A 20,041-nucleotide genomic window follows, 5' to 3' on the forward strand; every position below is an offset into this window, starting at 1 on the left:
TACTAACTTTAGTCAAGTCATTCTAAGCTGACTCTAACATTAAATCACCTAAGGGTCTGCTTCCATTGTTCATTTTTTTTCTCTTTGGTATTGGTCACATTTTTCTGTCTTTGCATTGTCCAGTATTTTTTATTGTACGCCGGACAAAGTATATAAAAGAACCAGAGAGGGCTCCCCTTTCATCTGTTAGGCAGATATAATGAGAGAATTACTTCAATCCAATCAGAAGGTGAGGCGGCTTGAGGGTGGACTGTAATTTTAGTATGAGTTAATCAACTTCTGGTTCCTTACAATTTCTTGGTCATGGCCCTCTAAAGCTTTTGCTTGAGAGCCTAACAAGCCTGTGTCTCCTTAGCCCTAAAAGGCAGTGAGAGATTTGTATTGGCCTTTGGTAATTTGAGCCTAGGTCCCACTGCATGCACCTTCAGAGTCTGAGAACATCTTGAGGGGGAGATAATTGAATGTCATAGCAGGCACTCTCTTTCTAAAGGGATTTTGCCTCCTCAGCACAAGACTGAAAGAGAAAGAGATTTTTTTCTACCTTTCTGGCCCAGCCTTCCATCTTTTGCATAGTCAGCTAATATCCTGTGGGAAAGCTGGCCTTGTGTTTGGGGATCCTCTTGTTTCCAACCATCATGCAAGCCTCAAATGACTGCCAAAAACATTTCTTGTATCTCCTTCCTAAAGAAGAATTCCTTTGCTTGGGTCTGGCTCATTCTTTGCCTATGCTCAGAATCAGCAAATGTCCCCTGAAAAGACAATGGCTGGTGATCATCAGTTTACCTAGGAAGAGTTCCAACCTTTCTGGAATTTTAGTTCCTATAGTTCTCCTTGCCTCCATAGGTATATGATTTTTTTTTTTTTTAATTTACGTACTTTTTCAAGTTTGTTGTAGCAGGAGTTTGGCTTGCTGTGATCTATCACATCCTACTTAGAAGATAAATGCCCTTCCAAACTATTTCAGAAGAATCAACTTACAGCTGAAAGATTTCCAAATTAAAAGAACAGTGGAATAATTACATGTCAAAGTTAAGGAAAGTACGTACCTGTGAGGGCATCGCAACTGGCAGACCGATTATTGCACTGGCAGGGCAAGCAGCCATTCTTACTAAAACCATAATATCCATCTTGGCATCGGTCACATGTAGAGCCAATGACACCCACTTTGCACTGGCATTTCCCAGAACTGCAAATAAAAGCAAAGACAATGAATAAAAGTAAATCAGTTTAAAAGTTGTGTTGTGTAACACCCCAGAAGGGAAAGAAAGCCCAGCTCATGTAAATCATATATACTTACCATATCTCAAAGCCTTGTGTCCAAAGAAATCACCTATCAAATTCTGTATTGCTATTAAAAGGTGTCTAGTGTATTGCATAATGCAATTTCTTAGCTAACAAATAATTTTGCAGAAAATTAAAAATGGAGGCATTTGAAAGCAGGAGTAATAATGATGATGATGATGACGTAATGAGCTATCATTTATTGAGGGCTTATGTCAATAAATATATTTTTTCTCTAATCCTCAAGGTAGTTCTACCTGGTGAGGGTAATAATACTTATTTTACTACTGAGAAAATTCAGATAAAGTTATTGTCCTCAGCTAGTAAGTCAAGTCTATTCATACAAAGCCCCACCACACTATCTACTCCTAAGATACTTTTCCCCACCATACTATCTACTCCTAAGATTGACTCTAAATTGGTGCAAGAAATTTGTCTGCCAAATAACTTGATATCCACTTAGGTATCAAGCTTCATTCTGCAGATCCAAAGCATTACAATTCACCATCTATATAGGTCCTGACTACAGTGATGGTGTTTATGCCCTGCCCAGAATAAATCTTGGTCTCTCTTCTCACCGCAGGTAAATTTCAGGTCTTTAACGAAGGCTGAGAAATCTTATTGCTTCAAGAGAAGCTGCAGCCTAACAAAGTCAAAGGTTCTCAGATATATAAGCCCAAATATTTTGATGTTTAAAGCTTAAATAAAATTTGTACTGATCACAGTATAGGAGATGTTTTTAAAAATGCAACAAAAATTCACATTATCTAATTTATACTATCAAGCATGTATCTATGAATCTTAAGTAATTTAGTAAAGAAAAAAGAAAAGAAGCCACACACATATACAATCTTACACAAGAATATCCCAAGGTACTTAAAGATCTAGCAAAGAAAACCTGTATTCATAAAAAATAAAATTCAGGAATATTTTATGACTCAATAAGAGGGAAACAGTCAATCAAAGCCCCTCTATACTATCAGAAAATTATAAAGAACATAATGTACCTTTCAAAGAATGGCGTACAACACTTCATCAGCTTATTTCCAAGGCTTTTAAAATGTTAATCAAAATATGCTTACTCCTCATTCCTCTAAATACATTATTCAATACACAAAAGGATAAGCAGTTACTTTCAATGATGGTGTTTGCCTAACCCACAACCTACAAGAAGAAGGTATTAGTTTCGAACACAAAATCACTTAATAATATTGTGTAACCATAATATAGCCAATGTTCCCAAAGTAGTTGCTATTCCTAAAGTGGGTTTTCCCTTAATAATTCTTGGGGCACTAAAAGACTTTCTATCTGGAGGATCTGCTCCTTAATTGTTGATTTAAAGTGACTTAATGAATCTTGATAAAGTAGTTGTCTGAGTGTACATACCATGCTTCATTTTTTCCTGGGTGATTTTTGTTTGTTTTTGTTTTTGTTTTTTGAGAAAGGGTCTCATTTAGTCCCCTAGGCTGCAGTGGTGCGATTTCGGCTCACGGCAGCCTCAACTTCCTGGGTTCAGGTGGTCCTTCTGCCTCAGCTCCCCATGTAGCTGGGACTACAGGTATGTGCCACCACATCTGGCTAATTTTTGTATTTTTTGTGGAGACAGGGTTTTCCACTGTTGCCCAGGCTGGTCTCAAACTCCTGAGCTCAAGCAATCCGCCTGCCTCGGCCTCCCAAAGTGCTAGCATTACAGGTATGAGACACCATGCATGGCCAGATTTTAAAACAACAAGAAAAAAAAAAGATGCTTTTCTCTCTTTTAAAAGAAAAATATAGGCGGGGTGCGGTGGCTCACACCTTTATCCCAGCACTTTGGGAGGCTGAGGTGGGTGGAACACTTGAGGTCAGGAGTTCAAGACCAGTGACCAGCCTGGCCTACATGGTGAAACCCTGTCCCTACCGAAAATACAAAAATTAGTCAGAGTGGTGGTGTGTGCCTGTAGTTCCAGCTACCCCGGAGGCTGAAGCAGGAGAACTGCTTGAACCCGGAAGATGGAGGGTGCAGTGAGCCAAGTTCATATCACTGCATTCCAGCTTGGGTGACAGAGTGAGACTCCATCTCAAAAGAAAAAAAAAAAATGAAGTGAGGAATTTTGGTTGTGAGGCTGCACTACTAGTGCTTTTGCATCATGTTATTCATGGCCCAAGGCCAATTTCTGCATGTATAAGAATTAAATTTATCAGGCATGGTGGCACATGCCTGTAGTCCCAGCTCCTCAGGAGGCTGAGGCAGCAAGCTGAGGCAGGAAGATCACTTGAGCCCAGGAGTTCTAGGCTGCATGAACTACTCCAACTGCAGTTAAACAGGAATAAACAGCTGGGTCCACTTATCTCAAATTAAACCTGTCTCTCATAAAGTCCCACAGACCAAGAAACACAGGAGACTAATCAATCCTGCAACCACCCAATGGGTTCACCTTGCCCACTGCCTAGGCAGAGCTGATTTATCAAGATGGGGGAATTGCAATACAGAACGAGTAATTCATGCAGAGCCAGCTGTGCAGGAGACCAGACCTTTATTATTACTCAAATCAGTTTCCCTAAGTATTCAGGGATTAGAGTTTTTAAGGACAACTTGGTAGGTGGGGTGAAACCAGGGAGCCAGAAGTGCTGACTGGTTAGGCAGGAAATGACATCACAGGGAACTGAAGCCATCCTCTTGAGCTGAGTGTGCCATGATCAGGCCTGTGAATAGCCACTGTACTCCAGCCTGGGCAACACAGGGAGACGCTGTCTCTTAAAAAAAGATTTAAATCGGCCAGGTGCAGTGGCTCATGCCTGTAATACTAGCACTTTGGGAGGCTGAGGCAAGTGGATCTCGAGGTCAGGAGTTCGAGACCAGCCTGGCCAACATAGTGAAACCTCGTCTCTACTAAAAATACAAAAATTATCAGGGCATGGTGGCACACACCTGTAGTCCCAGCTACTTGGGAGGCTGAGGCAGGAGAATCGCTTGAACCTGTGAGGTGGAGGTTGTGGTGAGCCAAGATTGCGCCGCTGCACTCCAGCCTGGGTGACAACGAGACTCTGTCTCACAAAAAAAAAAAAAAAAAAAAGAAAGAAAAGAAATCACTCAGCAAATATAAAGCTTTGCCTGTGTGACTTCTTTCATAGAATAAAGACTTTACAACACTCCCTTTCACGGTCTCTCTCTGTTAAAGACTTGAATGCTTTCTGAAGCAAAGGTCAAAGAGATAAATGCAATGAAACCAAAAAAGAAGAAAAAAGGCTGTTAACAGACCACTTACGCTTATCCATAGATTTGAAATGAAAGAACCAAATCCCACAGCTTCATAACTGGAGAATAAAGGTGTAGAACTGGATTTTAAATAGAAATCAGACATCTATACTATTGAGATCAGCTAACAATTTAAGATAAAATTTGCTAATCTGGTCTTAATGACATGTTGCTAGTAAAGTACCAAGATAGCACAAAAATTATATCAGAAAAAAAGAATATAGAATTATTCATAAAGGAAGCATAAGCATTGTGGAGCTACGCTGCATTAAGTGTAACTATGCATATACTACACATTTCTTAAATTATCCCAAAAGGGATTCTCAGATTTTCATGTGGTAGTAATGCTCAGTTATAGGATTTACATACTCATGGGTGTGAACAACTCCTGCAAGGTTTTAACACTTTAGAAAAAAGCATTTTTAAGTGTATATAAATAATAACATATTTTACAACACTAATAGTCATTACTTTTTCAAAAGAAAATTCACTGGTGTATCATCTCAAGATATGGTACATATCTATGTCACATGAATACAAGCCAAATTATCTTTTTAAAGATTCTGTTTAAGATGAGTGGGTGGAGAAGCTTCAGAATTTCCATTATTTTACAGTCACATTGATTAGGTGGGATGGGTATAATACAGGAAAGGAGTATCAGAGTTTACGGAAAAAACCAGCCCAAGGAAACAGAGTTTGGTTCGTATTCCAGCTCTACTAGTGACTAGCTGGCACAAAGTATTCATTCTGTCTTGGCCTCTGTATTCTCATTTGTTAAGTGAAGACAATTATACCAACCTTTGTAGTATATTAAATATTGCATACACAATGCATTTAGCACTGTGTCTGGCACATACTCAGTACTCAAAAATGAAAGCAACTATGAACATGATGACAGTGATCCTAGATCTTAAATATTTTCTGAGAATTCTAAGGAAAGTAGGTTAGAATTCTCAGCTGGCAAAGACAGGGAAGACTAAGTTACTTACTTTTAAAATTTAAAATTTATAAGTAATTTAAAATTTTAAAATTCTGTTAATAAAACTAAAAAAAAGCAAAAAATTAAAGGATAATTACTAGTTTGTAGCAAAAATATGGCTAGAAAAAGAGAGCACATTATAAACACATGGTAGAAACAGTTTTGGGGAAAAAAAATTTAATCGAGAAGAGAAAGGATCTGCAAAATCCTACATTAGGTGGGATCAAAGCCAGCTGGACCTGATTTGCTTTTCTACCAACTAGTTAATGATTTATTTCTAAATTGTTAAATGTCTTGGCATGTTTTTTGTTATCAAGAAAGTCTACTTTCTTCCTAAGATTTACAAGATATAAAGTACGTGTGTATGTATATTTTTAGGTATCACATTATCAATTTTAACTCAAGCAGTTACAGAATAACTTAAAAATTATACATAGTTCTTTCCTTTTTCTTTTTTTTTAAGATGGAGTCTTGCTCTGTCGCCCAGGCTGGAGTGGTGCAGTGGCACAATCTCGGCTTACTGCAACCTCCGCCTCCCGGGTTCAAGCGATTTTCCTGCCTCAGCCTCCCAAGTAGCTGGGACTACAGGCATGCACTACCACACCCGGCTGATTTTTGTATTTTTAGTAGAAACAGAGTTTCATCATGTTGGCCAGGCTGGTCTCGAACTCCTGACCTCAAGTGATCCACCCGCCTGGGCTTCCCAAAGTGCTAGGATTACAGACGTGAGCCACTGCGCCCAGCCCATAGTTCTAATTAGAGAAAATTAATTCATTTGTGGTCATTTGGGAACTTTGCTTTTCCCCTTTCCTTCTTCCTCAGACAGTATACATGTTGACACTCTGACATGAAGACAATAAGAAACACGATAAAGAGATAATGAAATGTATCAATTTTCTTCTTCCTCCACTTTTAAAAATGAACTTAAAAATAACATTTTAAGCTATTTTTAAATAACTAAAAAACAATTTACTTTGGGAAGAGACTGAAACTAGTAATTAAAATAGTCTGAAATTAGTAATAGCAAACTGCTGATTATAAACTCGCTCAATATATTAAAATCAAACTTTAAAAGGTAGCTAGAAAAAGTTTTTCCAACTAGAAAAAGGTTTTATATGGAAAAATAAAATAAAAAGTTATTAAAAGTTCCTAATTTCATGTCTGGGTCATGGTTTTGTAGAGGTAAGAAAATAATAGTTTCTCCTCTTTTGTTAAAAGAAACTTAATAATTGGACTTTCTGGCAAAAGATTATCTGAATTTAGTGTTCCTCTGTCTTTCCACAGTTATGGAAAAGATCATTATGCAATAAGCGAGGCTTCTGGAGGAAAAAAAGGATAGCTTTATTGTTGAAAACATTGGGCTATTATGCTAAACATTCCTTGTATTTTTGAGGGCAAATAGTCTAAAATATGTTTAGAGGAAATCCATATTCAGACAGAAATTCTTGTGGGTTTTTTTTGTTTTTTTTTTTTTTCAGAGACAGAGGACAGTTTATTCCTCCAAACAAAAGCAGTAGCTAGAGTAGAGTATCAGCATTTGCACCATGTCCCCAAACCTCAATTCCCAATGGTCATGCAACGAGGGCCAGTGATGCCTGCATATGAGGTGGGTTGTTACAGAAGAACCCCAAACTCAGAGAATCCAAAACTTTTATAATGGACAGTGAGCTTACCTGATCTTTGCCCAGGAGGGAGACTTTATTTTTATTATATTGGATGGTGGCAAATCTGTTCTTTACTCCAGAGGAAGATATTAGCTCTATTTTCCAAGGCAGTTTGCTATGCAAATATCCTTGAATAAATAGTCCAGAACAAGGCAGTGCCTCTGCTTGCAAAAGCACAAGAGACCTTTAGAGAATTGTCTTGAAACAATAACCACCTCTCAATGATACAATCTCTTAGCCTCTGACAACTTTTCTCATGAGTACAACACTCCAGTCATGATGACTTTGTTTTGTTTTTTGTTTTTTGAGACAGGGTCTCACTGTGTTGCCCAGGCTGGAGTGTAGTGGTGCGATCACAGCTCACTGCAGCCTCAACCTCCCTGGCTCAAGAAATCCTCCCACCTCAATCTCTTCAGTGTGGAACTACAGGCATGTGCCACCATGCCTGGATAACTTTTTGAAATTTATTTTTTGTAGAGACAGGTTCTCATTATATTGTCCATGCTGGTCTCAAACTCCTGGGCTCAAGCAATCCTTCAGCCTCATTCTCCCGAAGTGCTGGGATTACAGGTGTGAGCCACTGTGCCTGGCCCAGTCATGATGATTAATCTGAACAACAGAGCCAAATCCTGCCTGTGACACATTTTAAATAAAGTTTTATTGGAACACAGGCTGGGTGCAGTGGCTCATGCCTGTAATCCCAGCACTTTGAAAGGCCAAGGAAGGCGGATCACTTGAAGCCAGGAGTTCGAGACCAGCCTGACTAACATGGCGAAACACCATCTCTACTAAAAATACAAAAATTAACAGCATGGTGGCACACGGCTGTAATTCCAGCTACTCGGGAGGCTGAGGCACGAGACTTGCTTGAATCTGGGAGGCGGAGGTTGTTGCAGTGAGGCGAGATTGTGCCACTGCACTCAAGCCTGGGTGACAGAGTGAGACTCTGTCTCAAAAAAAATTTTTGGCTGGGTGCAGTGGCTCACACCTATAATCCCAGCACTTTGGGAGGCCAAGGAGGAGGGACCACCTGAGGTCAGGAGTTCAAGACCATCCTGGACAATATGGTGAAACCCGTCTCTACTAAAAATACAAAAATTAGCTGGGCATGGTGGCATACACCTGTAGTCCCAGCTACTCAGGAGGCTGAGGCAGGCAAATCGCTTGAACCTGGGAGGTGGAGGTTGCAGTGAGCTGAGATCGCATCACTGCACTCCAGCCTGGGCAACAGAGTGAGACTCCGTCTCAAAAAAAAAAAAAAAAAAAGTTTTATTGGAACACAGCCATTAATTTATGTATTGTCTATGGCTATTTTCACTCTTTAATGGTACAGTTCAGTATACCTTGACTATCTGCCCATTGCTGAGTGGCCTTTTTTGCTATTATTTTTAATTGACAAATAACAATTGTACGTATTTATGTGGTACAGTGTGGTATGTCAATACAAAGCCTATATGTATACTTTCGTATCTGTTAACCAACCTTTGGCTATCCTCACCTCCCCGCTTTTCTACCTTTAATAACCACTATTCTACTTTATACTTCTATGAGATCAACATTTTTAGTTCCCACCTAAGTAAGAACATGCAGTATTTCTGCATCTGTCTGACTTCACTTAAGATAATGTTCTTCAAGTTCATCCATGGTGCCGTGAATGATAGAATTTCATTCTTTTTTATGGCTAACTAGTGTTCCATTGCACACATTTTCTTTATCCACTCTTCTGGTGATGGACACGGAAGTTGATTCTGCATCTTGGCTATTGTGAAGTGCTGCAATAAACATGGGCATGCAAATATCCCTTTGGCAGACTAATTTCCTTTCCTATAGATATACACCCAGTAGAGGGATTGTTGGATCATATGATAGTTCTATTTTTAGTTTTCTGAGGAACTTCCATACTGTTTTTCATAATGGCTGTGCTAATTTACATTTCCACTAGAACAGTGTATAAGAGTCCCCTTTTCTCTGCATCTTTCCCAGCATTTATTGTCTTTTTGATAACAGACATTCTAATGGGGGTGAGATGACATCTCATTGTAGTTTTGATTTGTACTTCTCTGATGATTAGTGATGTTAAGTACTTTTCATTTGTATGTTTTTGTTTGAGAAATGTTAATTCAGCTCCTTTGCCCATTTTTAAAATTATTTGTTTACTGGTTGTTGAGGTGTTTGAAGATATCTGGATATTAGTCTCTTTCAGATGAATAGTTTGCAAATATCTTCTCCCATTCTGCATATTGTCTTTTCACGCTGTTGATTGTTGCCTTTTCTGTGCAAAAGTTTTTTAACCGGATCCGATCCCATTTGTCTATTTTTGCTTTTATTGTCTGTGCTGATGAGGTCTTCACAAAATCTCTGCCCAGACCACTGCCCTGAAACATTTCTTCTATGTTTTCTGCCAGTAGTTTCATAGTTTTCGGTCTTGCATTTAGTTCTTTAGTCAATTTGGAAATGATTTTTGGATACGGTGAGAGTTAAAGGTCTAGTTTCATTTTTCTGCATATGGATATCCAGTTTCCTCAGCACCACTTATTGAAGAGACTGTCCCATTCCCAATGAATGTTTTTGGCACCTCTGAGAATCAAGTTGGCTGTAAATATGTGGATTCATTTCTAAATTCTTTATTCCATTTCATTAGTCTATGTGTCTGTTTTTATGCCAGTACCATGTTGTTTTGGTTACTAAAGTTTTGTAGTATATTTTGAAGTCCAGCAGTGTGTTGCCTCCAGCTTTGTTCTTTTTGCCCAGAATTTGACTATTTGAGGTCCTCTGTGGTTCCATATGAATTTGATTGTATTTTTTTTTTCTGAGATGGAGTCTTGCTCTGTCACCCGGGCTGGAGTGCAGTGGTGCAATCTCAGCTCACTGCAACCTCCACCTCCCAGGTTCAAGCAATTGTCCTGCCTCAGCCTCCTGAGTAGCTGGGATTACAGGTGTGCACCACCATGCCTGGGTAATTTTTGTATTTTTAGTAGAAATGGGGTTTTGCCATGTTGGCCAGGCTGGTTGAACTCCTGACCTTAAGTGATCTGCCAGTCTCAGCCTCCCAAAGTGCTGGGATTACAGGTATGAGCCACTGTGCCCGGCCCTGTATTTTCTATTTCTGTGAAGAATGCCATAGATATTTTGATAAGGATAGCATTAAATCTGTAGATCACTTTTGGTAGTATGGTTATTTTCACAATATTAATTCTTCTTCTTCTTCTCCTTCCTCACCTTCTCCTCCTTCTCCTCCTCCTCCTTCTTTTTTTTTTGAGATGGAGTCTCACTCTGTCGCCAGGCTGGAGTGCATGATGTGATCTCAGCTCACTGCAACCTCCACCTCCCAGGTTCAAGCGATTCGCCTGCCTCAGCCTCCTGAATAGCTGGGACTATAGGTGCGTGCTACCACGCCCAGCTAATTTTTGTATTTTTAGTAGAGATGGGTTTCACCATATTGGCCAAGATGGTCTTGATCTCTTTACTTGGTGATCCACCCACCTTGGCCTCCCAAGAACCCAGCCCACAGTATGAATTCTTCCAACCCATAAACATAGAATATCTTTCAATTTTTTAAATGTCCTAATCAATTTCCTTTCATCAGTGTTTTATAGTTTTCCTTGTAGAAATTTTTCATATTCTTGGATAAATTTATTCTTAACTGTTTTTTTTTGGAGCTATTTTAAATAGGATTGGTTTTTTAAATTTCTTTTTCCACTATTTCATTGTTGCTGTGTAAAAACAGCACTGATTTTTTACGTTGATTTTGTATCCTCCAACTTTACTGAATTCATTTATCAGTTCTAAGAGCTTTTTGATGGAGCTTTTAGGGTTTTCTATATAAAAGATCATGTCATCTGCAAACAGACAATTTGACTTCCTCCTTTCCAATTTGGATGCCCTTTATTTCTTTCTCTTGCCTAATTGCTCTGGCTAGGACTTCTGGTATTAGGTTGAATAGGAGTGGTGAAAGTGGGCATCCTTGTCTTTTTCCAGTTCTTAGGGGAAAGGCATTCACCTTTTCCCCACTCTGTATGATGCTGGCTGTTGGTTTGTCATATTGGCCTTTATTATTCTGAGGTATGTTTCTTCTATGTCTATTTTTTGAGTGTTTTTATCACAAAGGAATGTTGAATTTTATCAAATGCTTTTTCTGCATCCACTGAGATGATCATATGGTTACTGTCCTTCATTCTGTTGATTGATGTATCACGTTTATGGATTTGCATGTGTTGAACCACCCTTGCATCCCTAGTATAAATCCCACTTGATCATGGTGTATTTTCTTTTTAATATGTTGTTGGATTTGGTTTGCAAGTATTCTGTTGGGGATTTTTGAGCCTATGTTCTTCAGGGATATTGGCCTGTAGTTTTTTGTGTTGTGTCCTTGTCTGGTTTTGGTATCAGGGTGATGCTAGCCTTACAGAATGAGTTAGGGTGAATTCCCTTCTCTTTGATTTTTTGGAATAGTTTCAGGAGGATTAGTATTAGTTCTTCTTCATATGTTTGGTAGAATTTGGTTATGAATGCAACCAGTGGGCTTTTCTTTATTGGGAGGCTTTTTATTGCTGATTCAATCTCATTACCTGTTACTGGGCTGTTCAGGTTTTCCATTTCTTCCTGATTCACTCTTGGTAGCTTGCATGTTTCCATACAAGCAGAATTTATCCATTGCCACTAGGTTTTCAGATTTCTTGGCATACAGTTGTTTGTAATAGCTTCTAATGATCCTTTGTATTTCTGTGGCATCAGTTGTAATGTCCTCTTTTTCATTTCTGATTTTATTTATTTAGGTTTTTTCTCTTTTTTTTCTTGGTTAGTCCAACTGATGGTTTCTCAATTTTGTTTATCTTTTCAAAGCCAACTTTTTATTTAGTCGATTTTTTGTATTGCTTTTTAGTCTCAATTTTAAAATTTTTGCCCTAATCTTTATTATGTCTTTCCTTCTGCTAATTTTGAGTTTTGTTTGTTCTGGCTTTTCTAGTTCCTTAAGCTGGATCATTAGGTTGTTTATTTGAAATTTTGCTAGTTTTTTAATACAAGTGTTTATTGCTATAAAGTTTCCTTTTGATACTGCGTTTGCTCTATCCCATAGCATGGTATGGGATGTTGCGTTTCTATTTTCATTTGCTCCAAGAAATTTTAAAATTTCCTCATTAATCCAGTGGTCATTTAGGAGTATATTAATTTTTGTGTATTTGTATAGCTTTCCAAAGTTCCTCTAATTGTTGATTTCTAGTTTGACTCCATTACAGTCAGAAAACATATCTGATATAATTTTAATTCTTTTAAATTTGTTAAGACTTGTGTTGTAGTCTAACATGTGGTCTATCCTGGAGAATGTTCTATGTGCTATTGAAAAGAAAGGATGTACATTTTGTAGCTTTTGGATTAAATGTTCTGTCAACGTCTGTTAGGTCCATTTGGTCTCAAGTGCAGTTTAAATCAAATGTTTCCTTGTTGATTTTCTGTCTAGATGATCTGTCCAATGTTGAGACGTTAGATATTGGGTGTTGAAATCTCCAACTATTATTGTATTGGAGCCTAACTCTCACTTTAGATCTAATAATATGTGTGTATGTGGGTGCTCCAGTGTTGGGTGCATATATATTTACAATTATTATATCCTCTTGCTAAATTAATTCCTTTATCACTATATAATGACCTTTTTTGTCTCTTTTTACAGTTTTTGACTTAAAGTTTGTTTTATCTGACTTAGGCATAGCTATTTCTGCTCACTTTTGGTTTCCATATGTGTGGAATATCTTTTTCCATAACTTTACTTTCAGTCTGTGTATGTCCTTACAAGTGAAGACAATTTCTTGTAGGCAGCATATAGTTAGGCCATATCTTTTTATCCATTCAGCCAGTCCATATCTTTTAAGTGGGGGATTTAATCTGTTTATACTCAAGGTTATTACTGATAGGTAAGGACTTACTGCTGACATTTTGTTAATTGTTTTCTGGTTGTTTTGTATATCCTTATTTCCTTTCTTCCGCCTTTATTGTTTATCATTGATGTTTGGTGGTTTTTTTGTAGTGATAAGGTTTGATTCTTTTCTCTTTCTCCTTTGTCCATTTTTTTTTATACCAGTGAATGTTACACTTTTGTGTTTTTTCATAATAGTGATTATTGTCCTTTCACTTACAGATGTGGGACTCCCTTGAGCATTTCATGTAAGGCTGTTCTAGTGGTGATGAATTCCCTCAGTTTTTGCTTGTCTGGGAAAGACTTTATTCCTCCCTTATTTCTGAAGGATAGCTTTTCTAGGTATAGTATTCTTGGTTCACTTTTTTTTCCTTTTAGCAACCTGAATATATCAACCCATTCTTTCCTGGCCTGTAAGATTTCTGCAGAGAAATCTGCTGTTAGGTTAATGAAGATTCCCTTATACATGACTTGACACTTTTCTCTTGTTGTGTTTAGAATTCTCTGTTTGTATATGACTTTTAATAATCTGACTATTAAGTACCTCGGATGGGACCTTTTTGTGTTAAATCTATTTGGGGACCACTGAGCTTCCTGAAACTGGATTTCCATATTTCTCCACAGGCTTGGGAATTTTTTTAGCTATTATTTCATTAAATAGGTTTTCTATGCCTTTTCCCTTCTCTAGAACTCTCACAATACAAATACTTGTTCACTTAATGGTGCCCCATAAGTCTTGTAAGCTTTCTTTACTCTTTTTCATTCATATTTCTCTCTTTTTTTTTTTTCCTCTGACTGGGTAATTTCAAATGACCTGTCTTCAAGTTCAGGGATTCTTTTGCTGGATTCTTTCTTTTGTTGAATCTCTCTGTTGTATTTTTTAATTTAATTCACTGAATTCTTCAGTTGCAGGATTTCTGGTTGGTTCTTTTTTTTATGATTTCTATCTCTGTTGAATTTGTCATTGACATCATAAATTCTTTCTGATTGACTGAACTATCTGTCTTTCCTTGTATATCATTGAATTTCTTAAAAATCACAATTTTGAATTCCTTTTCTGGCAATTAGTTGATTTCTTCTTCATGGGGGTCTGCCACTAGAAAGTGACATTCCTTTGGTGGCATCCTATTTCCATGCTCTTTCATGTTTCTGGTGTCCCTGTGTTGATGTCTGTGCACCTGGTGGAACAATCACCTCTTCCTTTTTTTTGAGATGGGGTCTCCATCTGTCACCTGCTGGAGTACAGTGGCATGATCTTGGCTCACTGCAACCTCTGTCTCCCAAGTTCAAGTGATTCTCTTGCCTCAGCCTCATGAGTAGCTGGAATTACAGGTGTGTGTCACCACGCCTGGCTAATTTTTTTGGTATTTTTGTAGAGATGGGGTTTCGCCATATTGGCCAGGCCGGTCTTGAACTCCTGACCTCAAGTAATCCACCCATCTTGGCCTCCCAAAGTGCTGGGATTACAGGCTTGAGCCACCGCGTCCAGCCTACCTCTTCCTAACTTTCTAGAGTGGCTTCCATAGATAAGGACTTTCATCTGCAGTTGGGTTTTAGTTTGCTGGTTGAAAAGGTGGTGGTGACTCTGTTTCCAATTGGGTGCAGTGGTATAGTCTTCATGAAGATTCTTCATCTTTATTCAATGTCAGCAATAACTGTAAGCATCTCAGTGGCATAGGCTGTACACATTTGTGGCAGTGGTGGCCAGAAATTCATAATCCTCAAGAAGAGTACTGCTTAAGTGCAAAAATATTTTGTGATAACTGATCTTATCAAAATAAAATTCAAAAATTTAAAAACTCAGAAGTAAAACTTAAAGGCATAAAAATCAAATGTGACACATTTCCAGAGCCACAACTTGCAACAGTTAATTCAACTAGGACAGTGATTTTTCACTTCCTTCACTGTTTTTTTTTAAAACAGAAAAAATACAAGCATAAAAATGGTGCTCCAGGCTGGGCGTGGTGGCTCATGCCTGTAATCCCAGCACTTTGGGAGGCCGAGGCGGGTGGATCATGAGGTCAGGAGTTCAAGACCAGCTTGGCCAAGATGGTGTTATCCCGTCTCTACTAAAAATACAAAAATTAGTTGGGCATGGTGGTGGGCGCCTGTAATCCCAGCTACTCAGGAGGCTGAGGCAGAGAATTGCTTGAACCTGGGAGGCAGAAGTTGCAGTGAGCCGAGATCGTACCACTGCATTCCAGCCAGGGCAACAGGGCAAGACTCTGTCTCAAAAAAAAAAAAAAAAAGTACTACATTATTTGATAGAGTTTCTGCATTTCAAAAGTCATTTTGAAAAAAAGAAAATGTAGAGACAAAATATAGGGTCTAGGTATCTTGCAAAGAAGTTGCTTCTCAAATATGTTAATATTTGTATTCTTTTGTAACCACTATAAAAGAGATGTTTAGTGAAAGGGTAAATTTTTTTTAACCTTTTTCTTTTTTTGAGATAGGGTCTCGCTCTGTCACCCAGACTGAAGTGCAGTGATGCGATCACAGCTCACTGCAGCCTTGACCTACTGAGCTCAAATAATCATCCTGCCTCAGCCCCTCTGAGTTGCTAGGACTATAGGTGCACGCTGCCACACCTGGCTAATTTTTTGATTTTGTAGAAACAGGGTCTCACTATGTTACCCAAGTTGGTCTTTCACTCCTGGCTTCAAGTGATTCTCCCACACTGGCCTCCCAAAGTGCTAGGATCACAGGCGTGGGCCACCACACCCAGCTGAAAAAGTAATTATTAATATCTAATTTTTGTATTTGCTGTATTCCAAAAATTAACTCGTAGTGCCTATAATTTAGAACTCATTTTCTCAGAGAAACAACTGCATAAATGGTGGCTTAGTTTCCAGATCAGCAAACAAAAACCTGCTTAACTTGAAACATTAGTGACAGGGTTGAAGCCTAAGTCCTTTATACCCAAGTTCTAAGTCTTTGAGTTTTGAACCCTATAGCGGGTAGAGTAGTCAGTAGGCAATATTTGGGCATGATCAATTTTACTGGGCAATGCCTATTTTCCAACAGGGTGGTAACAATTTATACTCCCATCAGCAATGGAATAATGGTCTCACTGCTCTATATCCTCGCCAATACTTGACACTATCAGCTTTTACATTTTTGCCAATCTGGCAGCTTGAAGTGGCATCACAACATGGTTTTAAATTGCATTCTTCTGATTAGTAATGAGATGGAACATCTTTTCACCCTTATTGGCCATTTGAGTTTCCTCTTTTATGAGGAATCTGCCCAAGTATTTTTGTTTGTTTTTAGAGATGGGGTCTCACTGTGTCATCCAAGCTGGAATGCAGTGGCACAATCATAGCTCTCTGCAGCCTTGAACTCCTGGGCTCAAGCAAGCCTTCTGCCTCAGTATCCTGAGTAGCTTGGGCTTAGGTGTGCACCACCATGCCCAGCTTGTCCAAGTATTTTTGACATTGACTTGTAAAAATTCTTTATATACTTCTGTAAAAGTAATCATCTGTCAGTTTCATGTGCTGTAATTATCTTCTCTCAGTTTGTGGCTTGTCTTTTCATTTCATTTATAAAGTCTCTTGACAAACAGAAGTTTTCACTTTTAATCCAGTTGAATGTATAAATATTTCTCATATGTTTTTTATATTTTGGAGAGTATTTTGGTGAAACAGTTAAGAGTAGGAACTCTGGGCAGGGCACGGTGCTCATGCCTGTAATCCCAGCACTTTGGGAGGCCGAGGTGGGTGGATAATTTGAGGTCAGGAGTTTGAGACTAGCTTGGTCAACATGGTGAGGCCCTGTCTCCACTAAAAATACCAAAATGAGCCGGACATGGTGGCATGCGCTTGTAATCCCAGTACTTGGGAGGCTGAGGTAGGAGAATCACTTGAATCTGGGAGGCAGAGGTTGCAGTGAGCCGAGATTGTGCCACTGCACTCCAGCCTGGGTGACAGAGTGAGACTCTGTCTTTAAAACAAAACAAAACAAAACAAAAAAAGTAGGAACTCTGGAGCTAGAATACCTGGATTAAAATCCTGGCCACTAGTCATATGTAGGAACTCTGTAGCTAGAACACCTGGATTAAAATCCTGGCCACTAGTCATATGACCTTAAATAAATTACTTAATCTCTTTATGCCTCAGCTCCTCATTTGTCAAACAGAGGACCTATCTCACAGGTTTGTTAAAATTAACTTAGTTAATATGTGTTAAGCACATATATAGAACAGTGCCTGACTCAGAGTAAAAACCACCTAAGTGTTGCTATTATTAGTATTATTGTTGAAGAAATCCCTCTCCACCCCAATATCATTAAGTTTTACATTTTGTCTTTCACATTTAGGTCTTTGATCTACCTGAAATTTATTTTTGCATAACATATAAGTGAAAGGTTCAAACTCATTTCCTTCCTAATAGATAGCCAAAACTCTAGTACGATTCATTGGTAAGTCCACCCTTTATGCCCCTAAGCTTTGGTACCTCCTCTGCCATATATCAAATGTCTTTATACATATGATTTACTTCTGGGCTTTCTTTTTTATCTATTTGTTTATCCCGAACCAATACCACCCTGTCTAGATTACTATAGCTTTACCTCTCTCCAATGTTTCTGTATAAAAACTTTTGAAAATATAGATAAATCAAAAGAATGGTATTCTGGATATCTGTGTATATATTTTGCTTTACATACTACCCCCCAACTCCTGTTCCCAATTTATACCATTTCAGCCACAATGACTTTGCTGTTGCTCAAATACATCAGGCATCTTCCTGCATCAGGGACTCTACTTGCTGTTCTCTCTATTGGCAATACTTTTCCACAGGGGATCCGCATGGCATGCTCTATTACTTCTTTTTGTTCCTTATTCTAATGTCATATTCTCAACATACCTTGCCTAGCCACACTATCTGAAATTGTAATATTTCTATTTAATATACTATAATTTTTTTTCTTGTTTATTATCTCTCTTCCCATCTAGAATGTCAGTTCTGTGAAATCAGGGGGGTTTTATGTGTTTTTTCCACTGCTATATTCCCAGTGCCTAGCACAGTGCCTGGCAAACTTTGTTTAATGATTGCATAATCTGGCTCCAAAGTCTATGTGTACTTTCTTCATTAACTCTTGATGACTTCTAAGTGCAATATTTGTTTTCATTTCAGTCCATTTAATATTTTCCATGTACTTAATCTTTTTAAAAATTTTATTATTATTCTTTCGACTTTTATCAACTTTTTTCAGGGGCTACATATGCAGGTTTGTTACATGAGTAAACTGTGTTGCTGAGGTCTGGTGTATGAATGATCCCATCACCCAGGTAGTTTTTCAACCCTTTACCCCCGCCCACCCTCCCCCTTCTAGTAGTCCCCAGTGTCTACTGTTCCCGTCTTTATGTCCACGTGTACTCAATGTTTAGATCCCACTTATAAGTGAGAACATGTGGTATTTGGTTTTCTGTTCCTGCATTAACTTGCCGAGGATAATGGCCTGCATCTGTATCCATGTTGCTGCAAAGGATATGATTTTGTTCTTTTTTTTACAGCTGCATAGTATTCCATGGTGTATATGTACCACATTTTCTTTATCCATTCTACAATTTATGGACATCAGGATTAATTCCATGTCTTTGCTATTGTGAATAGCATGCACTTAATCTTGACACTTTATGTCACATTTAAATAAACCTCTTAGAATCTTGGAAATAGAATATTCATTCTAGATGAGCAAAATGAGACATTTAATGACTAGCCCATGATAGGCCAATCAACCTTGTAAGACAGTGATCCCTCAGGTTTGTTCATTAAAGTAAGACAAAGAAGAGCAGACAGAAAAAAAAAGTCCTAGCCCTCAAAGAAAAATCCATTTTGCTCAACCCCAATATTCCATCATGACCCTACTGAATAGGGCCTCTTTAGCTTATACAATTCTCATATAAACAAAGAATAGAGGTTGAAATGCCTCAAACAAACCCCTTCTTTCTTAGTTCTAGTTTGCATCTGCATAAGTTGACCTTAGGTTTTGGGGACAACATACTCAGAGCCACCAACACAGATCAGTGGTTCTGAAACTTTAGCATGCTGATTCTTGGGCCCTATCCCAGACTTTTTTATTCAATAGGTCTGGTGTTGGGCCTAGGAATTTGCATTTCTAAGCAATTTCCAGGTTATACTGATATTGCTGGTCTGGGGACCATAATTGGAGAACTACTCTACTAAATTAACTGTACTTATTTCACTCTATTTTTTATATCCCTATCCCTGACTGGTAAAGCTACTTAATTTCCACTTCCAGGCATAGTGATGAACCCTGAATTTGGTATCAATTCTAACCTAAGAAGAGGGTACTTAAGGCAATCAACCTCAGCGGTCTGTCAAGTCCCATTTGCTACTGGTTCCTTTGTCCTCAGTCCCCTATATTCCTAATGATTAATTACAACTATTGTCCCTAGTTTCTCAATGCCTGGCTCCTGGTCTCAGTGGCCCTGCCTCTCCACTTTCCACCACAATGACTAGGTCCATGACACTTGCTTTCAGACTTCTCACATATCAAATGCCTGCCTTTTAACTTAAACCCAAGCAAGTCAGATGTTCTGACACCCAAACCACAGACCTAGCTTTAAATATTTCTAATGCCCTAATTCCTGCCTTTTCCTTTCAAATGATTCTGTATGTGTACTCTCAACAGTTTTTATTGTTGCCTTCCGTTCAGTATTTATTTTCATTGTAGCCCAGGTCTGATTTCTAGATTTATATTTCCATAGGCCAGTACCTAAACTGATGAGTCATACCCACAGCTAGCCTTGCACTTACACTGAGACGCTCACACTGCCATATCTAATTTTGCCTATTCTATTTCAGGGTACAGTGGGAAGAGACTTGGAACCGGAGAGATCTGGGCTCAAATCTAAGTTCTGCCATTTATTAGTTATGCCATGTCGCAAAGTAATTTAGCTGCTAAGAACAAAATGGATGAGTTGTCTGAGAAGTCAGAGAGGTTTT

The 20,041-nt window shown here is 38.5% G+C and overlaps 1 protein-coding gene across 1 annotated transcript in view; it reads right to left on the reverse strand.

Moving 5' to 3' along the window:
• Positions 1–20,041, reverse strand: part of MEGF9 (multiple EGF like domains 9) — a 115,012-nt gene that overhangs the window by 22,737 nt on the left and 72,234 nt on the right. Inside the window, exon 3 of the mRNA XM_024252791.3 lies at positions 1,047–1,186. Coding sequence (XP_024108559.3) covers positions 1,047–1,186 — 140 coding nt within the window. The remainder of the gene's footprint in view (positions 1–1,046; positions 1,187–20,041) is intronic.

The sequence above is a fragment of the Pongo abelii genome, chromosome 13 (assembly GCF_028885655.2).
Source record: "Pongo abelii isolate AG06213 chromosome 13, NHGRI_mPonAbe1-v2.0_pri, whole genome shotgun sequence".
Classification (NCBI taxonomy): Eukaryota; Metazoa; Chordata; class Mammalia; order Primates; family Hominidae; genus Pongo; species Pongo abelii.